Raw genomic sequence first — 7,380 nt, forward strand, 5'->3', positions numbered from 1 at the left:
TTGCCCTTTTGGCACGCATTTTCTATCTCCCATTTTATTTTGCGGACCACATACTCACTGCTGTTTGTAGGTCTCTATACAATTCCCATCAGGGATTTTTTTTTTTTTTTTACATTTGCTACTCCTTAAATCTACCCACAGATTCTACACCTTCCGACCTTATGCCACTTCTTTCTAATGATTTTGTTTAATATTTTACCAACAGATCCACACAACCCCACTACCAGCTTGTTCTTTTAAGAAACATGTAAGTATCTGGGAAACAAGAGGACCTGCAGATGCTAGAAATCCAGTGAACTACACACAAAGTGCTGGAGGAGCTCAGCATGTCAGGCAGCATCTATGGATGGGAATCAACATTTCGGGCCAAGACCCTTCATTGGGACTCTTGACACCCACATATCTGGAATATCAACAAGCAAAGAAAATAGAAAGTAGTGCAAAATAGGGAAAACCTTTAACAAAATTTAGTTCAAAATTTTTTTAAAAACTGCCAAACAGAGCTCAATAGTTAACAAATTCAACAAAGGCAATAAACATCTTCATCAATTGACTTTTTTTTGAAATAAAAAAAATATCTTGGTCCCATTTCAATCAGTCAAATTTACAAAGATAAATAAGAACTTTAGAAAAGTTTAGAATAGACTATTTACACTCAAACCCACTTAGATTAACATTACCTTGGACAGGAGGAAGAGAAGTAACACACACGAAAAAAAAAAAATCACACAACAGTCAGATAAAACTTCTAAGTATCTACTTTCATCAAAAATGAACAGAATTCAGCACTCCAGGTGTGTGTATGCCATCGTGATAAGAAATACAGACCAGAAAACTTAAATGAGAGGCCAACTCAGAAAAAGGAATCATCACAATGGAAGAAAACGTTAACCAGTTGAATGAGTATGACCCTCCATGGGAGACATCCCAACGATCTGAGCAGACAAGATAGTGACAAAGAAGCGTGGAGCACCTGACTGAGAGTTGGAGAACTCTTCCCAGTGTCACGTACACACAACCCAGTAAAAGTATCAGCAGCAGTAGAACACACGTTACGTGGTATCTTATGGTGTTGTTTCACTAAGTACCGGAGACAGAGTTTAAAACAGAACTGATTTATTTGTCACAGATCCAGAATATTAAACTCCAGTCCCATTAAAGGTGAATATGCAGTAGAAGAAACTTCTCCCATGCCCAGTGACCAGGGTGCAGAACTGGGTGTGGTGAGCAGCAGCAATAATTGCAGAATTCATAAACTTAAAACTTTTCTGACTACAGTAGTGTGTCATAAAGTTACATACATGACTGAACACCTTCCACAGTCACAGCAGGTGAACAGCATCTCCGCTGTGTGAACTTACTGGTGTCCCTTAGACCAAATAGATGGGTGAAACCCTTCCTTCAGTCTGAGCAGGTGAATGGCCTCTTTCCAATGTGTACTGCCTGGTGTGCCAATAGGTCGGATGACCGAGTGAATCCCTTCCCACACACTGAGCAGATGAATGGCCTCTCCCCAGTGTGAACTCGCTGATGCAGCTTCAGGTGGCATGATTGAGTGAATCCTTTCCCACAGTCTAAGCAGGTAAATGGCTTCTCCCCAGTGTGAACTGACTGGTGTGCTTGTAGGCTAGCTAACTGTGTGAATCCCTTCCCACACAACGAACAGGTGAATGGCCTCTCCCCAGTGTGAACTCTCTGATGTACCTTCAGTTGAAATGACCGGGTGAATCCCTTCCCACAGTCTGAGCATGTGAACGGCCATACTCCAGTGTGGACTGACTGGTGTCTCTGGAGGGTGGATGAGTGATTGAATCCTTTCCCGCAGTCTGGGCAGTTGAACAGCCATTTCCCTGTGTGGGATGCCAGGTGTGTCTGCAGGCTGGATAACTGAGTGAATCTCTTCCCACAATCTGAGCAGGTGAACAGCCTCTCCCCAGTGTGAACTGACTGATGTGTCAGCAGGTGAGATGACAAAGTGAATCCCTTCCCACAGTCTGAGCAGGTGAACAGCCTCTCCCCAGTGTGAACTTGCTGATGTGCCTTCAGTTGAGATGACTGAGTGAATCTCTTCCCACAATCCGAGCAGGTAAATGGCTTCTCCCCAGAGTGAACTGACTGATGTGCTTGTAGGCTAGCTAACTGTGTGAATCCCTTCCCACAGTCTGAGCAGGTGAATGGCCTCTCCCCAGTGTGAACTCTTCGATGAACCTTCAGTTGAAATCTCCCAATGAATCCCTTCCCACAGTCTGAGCAGGTGAATGGCCACTCCCCTGTGTGAACTGACTGGTGTCTCCGTAGGGTGGATGAGTGAGTGAATCCTCTTCCACAGTCTGAGCAGGTGAATGGCTTCTTTCCAGTGTGGGCTGTCTGGTGTGTCTGTAGGCTGGATAACTGAGTGAATGTCTTCCCACAATCCGAGCAGGTGAACGGCCTCTCTCCAGTGTGAACTGACTGGTGTCTCAGTAGGTTAGATGATGAAGTGAATCCCATCCCACAGTCTGAGCAGGTAAACGGCCTCTCCCTGGTGTGAACTGACTGGTGAGCCAGAAGGTTGGATGATTGAGAGAATCCCTTCCCACATTCTGAGCAGGTGAATGGCCACACTCCAGTGTGAACTGATTGGTGTGTCTTTAGGCCAGATGACCTAGTGAATCCTTTCCCACAGTCTGAGCAGGTGTACGGCCATTTCCCAGTGTGAACTGACTGGTGTGCCTGTAGGTGGGGTGACTGAGTGAATCCTTTCCCACACTCTGAGCAGGTGAAAGGCTTCTCCCCAGTGTGAATGCGCTGATGTACCTTCAGTTGACATGACCGAGTGAATCCCTTCCCACAGTCTGAGCAGGTGAACAGTCTGTCCGCAGTGTGAATTTGCCGATGCACCTTCAGTTGAGATGACAGAATGAATCCCTTCCCACAGTCTGAGCAGGTGAATGGCCTCTCCCCAGTGTGAACTCGCTGATGTACCTTCAGTTGAGATGACAGAATAAATCCTTTCCCACAGTCTGAGCAGGTAAACGGCCTCTCCCTTGTGTGACCTGCCTGGTGTGCCTGCAGGTTGGATGAGCGAGCGAATCCCTTCCCACATTCTGAGCAGGTGAACGGCCTCTCTCCAGTGTGAACTGTTTGGTGAGCTAGTAGGTTTGATGAGCGAGTGAATCCCTTCCCACAGTCCGAGCAGGTGAATAGCCGTTCCCCGGTGTGAATTTGCTGATGAGCCATTAGGTCAGATGATCGAGTGAATCCTTCCCCACAAATTCAGCAGGTGGCCAGCCTCTGCCCAGTGTGAACTGACTGATGTGTCCGCAGGTGGGATGACTGACTAATTCCCTTCCCACATACAGAACAGTGAGTGGCCGTGTCCCAGTGTGGAATTGCTGATGGACTTTCAGTTCAGATGACCGAGTGAATCCATTCCAACAGTGTGAGCAGGAAGGATGATTGAGTGAATCCCTCGATCCACTTCTTAATGGACAAGAAGGGCAACACTGGTGTGTTGTCTCTGAGATTCTGGGAGACAAATTCCTTGCCGTTCTTAACCTGTGAAAAGATTTACAAAATACATCAGTGGGTGAAGGCAACATTTCAGATGAGATCACTTTAGTCACCAAGATGTGATCTGACATCACACTGTGCTTGGGCCCTGACGATTTCTGCACTTGTCTTCCGCAGGGTCCTAGGGAACAACTTGTCAGGCCCTGGGGATTTATCCACGGTAATTTGCCTTAAGACAGGAAACACCTCCACCTGTGTAATCTGTACAGGGTCCATGAAGTTGATGCTGCTTTGCCTCACTTCTATAGACTCTGTGTCCAACTCCTGAAAAATAGAGATGCAAAAAAAAAAAAAATTAAATCTCTCCCATCTATTTTGTCTCCTCATATAGATTACCGTTCTGATCGTCCAGAGTGGGCATGGTTCTGTATTGACATTCTCCATGTTTCTGTGGCAGAGAAACTGGCCAAACTTGTTTGGAAGGGATACGGTAGGAGTGACAATGGAGCAGCAATGGCTGGAGTTTCTGGTAGCAATTCAGGAGCTGAGTGATCGATACATCCCAAAGAAGTGGAAGCATTGTAGAGGCAGGAGGACACAACCGAGGCTAAAATGAGAAGCCTAAGTCAACATAAGAACCAAAGAGAGGCCAAACAAAAGAGCAAAAACTGCTAGGAAGCTTTTAGAAAGCAACAGAAGATGACTAAAAAAAAAATGTCAGATGATCTCAGGGCGTGGAATTATGATTATTGTAGTCATTAATGAGTTTTTGTAGCACCCAACAGTCTGAGGCATTTAGAGGAACAAAATATCTGGGGCCTCGATATCTCTTGAAAACCAAGGTTCCCGGCACCAGCTACCTTTCAACTTTTACTTTGACAGGCACATACAAACCCTAACCCTCAAAACTTCACTTCTGAAGGCCTCCCACTTACCAAGTGCTCCTTTGCCAGAAAACAGCCTGTGCCAAACCACACTTGTCAGATCCTTTCTGATACCATCAAAATTGACCTTTCTGCAATTGAGAATTGAACCCATGGTTCAGTCCTCACTTTTTCTATATTAACTTGGAATCTCCTGACATTATGATCACTACATACAAAGTGTTCCGATACACTAATTTCTGTTACTAGCCCTGGATTATTTTCTAATAGCTTATTGCACACTTCTATGTCGGGAGTTCCACATGCTGACTTCGGCCACATTTGACAAACTCTACCCATCCAGTCCTTTTATATATGGGAGCCCCAGTAATCTTTGGGAATTTAAAATCGTTCACTATATGAAGCATTCTTTCTTGGCATAGTCTGTGATCTCTCCACAAATTTATTTCTCTGAATTCCTCAGATTGTTGGGTGCAAACAAATCCCAGTAATGGCTACAATATCACATTCCATGCCCTGAGGTGTCTGGTGTCAAGAAAACAACCTCTCTCTCATTGTCACAAAAACAAAGGAGCTGATTGTGGACTACAGGAAGAATGGAGACAGGCTAACCCATATTTGCACCAATGGATCTGGGGTTGAGAGGGTGAACAGCTTTAAGTTCCTCGTCAGACACATCACAGAGGATCTCATGTGGTCTGTACAACAGTGCCTCTTTCACCTCAGACGGTTGTAAGAAGTTTGAAATGCAGCCCACAATCTGAAGAACTTTCTGCAGGGACACAACTGAGAGCATCCTGACTGGCTGCATCACTGCCTGGCATGGGAACTGTACTTCCCTCAATCACAGACTTTGTAGAGTGGTGTGTACAGCCCAGCACATCTGCAGTTGTGAACTTCCCATGATTCAGGACATTTACAAAGACAGGAGTGTAAAAAGGGCCCGAAGGATCATTGGGGACCCGAGTCACCCCAACCACAAACTGTTCCAGCTGCTACCATTTGGGAAACAGTACCGCAGCATTAAAGCCAGAACCAACAGGATCCGGGACAGCTTCTTCCACCAGGCCATCAGACTGCTTAATTCATGCTGATACAATTGCATTTCTAAGTTATAGTGACTGTCGTGTTCTATTATAACTTACTAAAAATTGCACGTTGCACATTCAGACGGAGATGTGACATAAAGATTTTTACTCCTCATGTATGTGAAGGATGTAAGTAATAAAGTCAATTCAATTCAATTCACCCTCTCCACTATCTGTTCTGTCATTCTGGCTCCCATTCCCACTACAACTTCAGTTTAACCCAGCCTGTCTCCACCACACTAGCACCAGCAAGCCTTACCACTACGACATTAGTCCCCTTCTAGTTCTGGTACCCTAACTACTGAACCCACATCACCCCTTTGACTTTCCTCTGCCAGGTAACCCCCCCCCCACCAGCTCCAACAGTTTCTAAAGTGGTAGAATATATAGACCACAGAAAACCTACAGCACAATACAGGCCCCTCTGCCCACAAAGCTGTGCCGAACATGACCCTGGCTTAGGACTACCTGGGCTTACCCATAGCCCTCTATTTTTCTAAGCTCCATGTAGCCATCCAGGAGTCTCTTAAAAGACCCTATTGTTTCTGCCTCCACCACCACCGCCAGCAGCCCATCCCATGCACTCACCACTCTCTGCTTTAAAAAAAAAACTTACCCCTGACGTCTCCTCTGTACCCACTTCCAAGCACCTTAGAACTATGCCCTCTCGTGCTTGCCATTTCAGCACTGGGAAAAAGCATCTGACTATCCACATGATCAATGCCTCTCATTATCTCGTACACCTCCATCAGGTCACCTCTCATCCTCCATCGCTCCAAGGATAAAAGGCTGAGATCACTCAACTTATACTCATAAACCATGCTCCCTAATTGACACAAAGTCCTTGTAAATTTCCTCTGCACCCTTTCTATGGTCTACCTGTTGTTGTGGGGGATGGCCACAAGAGTACTGTACTCTGCGATGGCTATTTAACCTCATTCCCCTTCCTGACTCTCACCCAGTTTCATGTGTCCTACACCTTGGGTGTAACTCACCTCTGTTCAATGTCATATCAATCACCCCTCCGACTCCAGATTAATCCAGAATTCATTCATTCCCAGCTCCAACTCCAATATCACTGTCAATAATAATTTTTATCTGCTCTGGGTTTGATTGACTTCATCTGCACTCTCACACAACCTATGTAGCAGGCCTGTAGTGGATAATGAAGGATTTTCTCGACAGAGCATTTGAACACCGTCCATACGTGACTTGCTTGCTAACTGATGCTATGAAAAGTCATTTTTTCAAATATCGCTCCACTTCTTCCCACTTGCAAATTCTCCAGCAACTTTTGCGTCACCACAATACACACAGGTAACACCAGTTTCTGTTTTGTACATAAATATTTCCCCTGAACCCTCCCCCAGGTGACTGACAGTGGTAAACTCATTGATGGCAATGCCAATGAATATGAAAGGAAGGGCAGTAGTCTGTCCCATTGGAGTCTGGCACATTTGTGATGTGAAAGCTACTTGTTGCCCAGTGCAAAGGTGTTTGATATCATTATGTACCCAGACAGAGTGGGTCAAAACATGTTCTCACGGGTGGAAAAGTCCAGAACAAGAGGAGGTAGAACAAGCAAAACACACAAAATGCTGGAGGAACTCAGCAGGGCAGGCAGCATCTATGGAAAAGAGTACTAATGCTGAATTCCTCCAACAATTTGTGTGCGTTGCTTGCATTTCCAGCATCTGCAGATTTTCTCTGGTTTGTGATTGGAAGTAGAACAAAGGTGATTTTCTCACCTGGTGATGTAAAAGATTATGTTCCCTTTCCCCGAGTTCCCAATCCTTGCATTTAGATAGCTGGAGCTCAGCTCTGTCTGAGAGATCCAGCGGTTCCCATTCCCTCATCAGCCGGAAGCTCCCCGGGGCCCGTGTGCAGATCGTGGGGCTGAGAGAGAGGGACGAGAG

General features: G+C 45.6%; 1 protein-coding gene across 1 annotated transcript in view; it reads right to left on the reverse strand.

Annotated features, from left to right (window-relative positions):
• Positions 1 to 912: 912 nt before the first annotated feature.
• The window catches only part of LOC140206779 (uncharacterized), a 48,392-nt gene continuing 41,924 nt past the window's right edge, over positions 913 to 7,380 (reverse strand). Inside the window, exons 2-3 of the mRNA XM_072274992.1 lie at positions 2,881 to 3,168; positions 913 to 2,796 (exon numbers count right to left, since the gene is read on the reverse strand). Coding sequence (XP_072131093.1) covers positions 1,402 to 2,796; positions 2,881 to 3,168 — 1,683 coding nt within the window. The 3' untranslated portion in view covers positions 913 to 1,401. The remainder of the gene's footprint in view (positions 2,797 to 2,880; positions 3,169 to 7,380) is intronic.

This window comes from Mobula birostris, chromosome 13 (assembly GCF_030028105.1).
Source record: "Mobula birostris isolate sMobBir1 chromosome 13, sMobBir1.hap1, whole genome shotgun sequence".
Taxonomy (NCBI): domain Eukaryota; kingdom Metazoa; phylum Chordata; class Chondrichthyes; order Myliobatiformes; family Myliobatidae; genus Mobula; species Mobula birostris.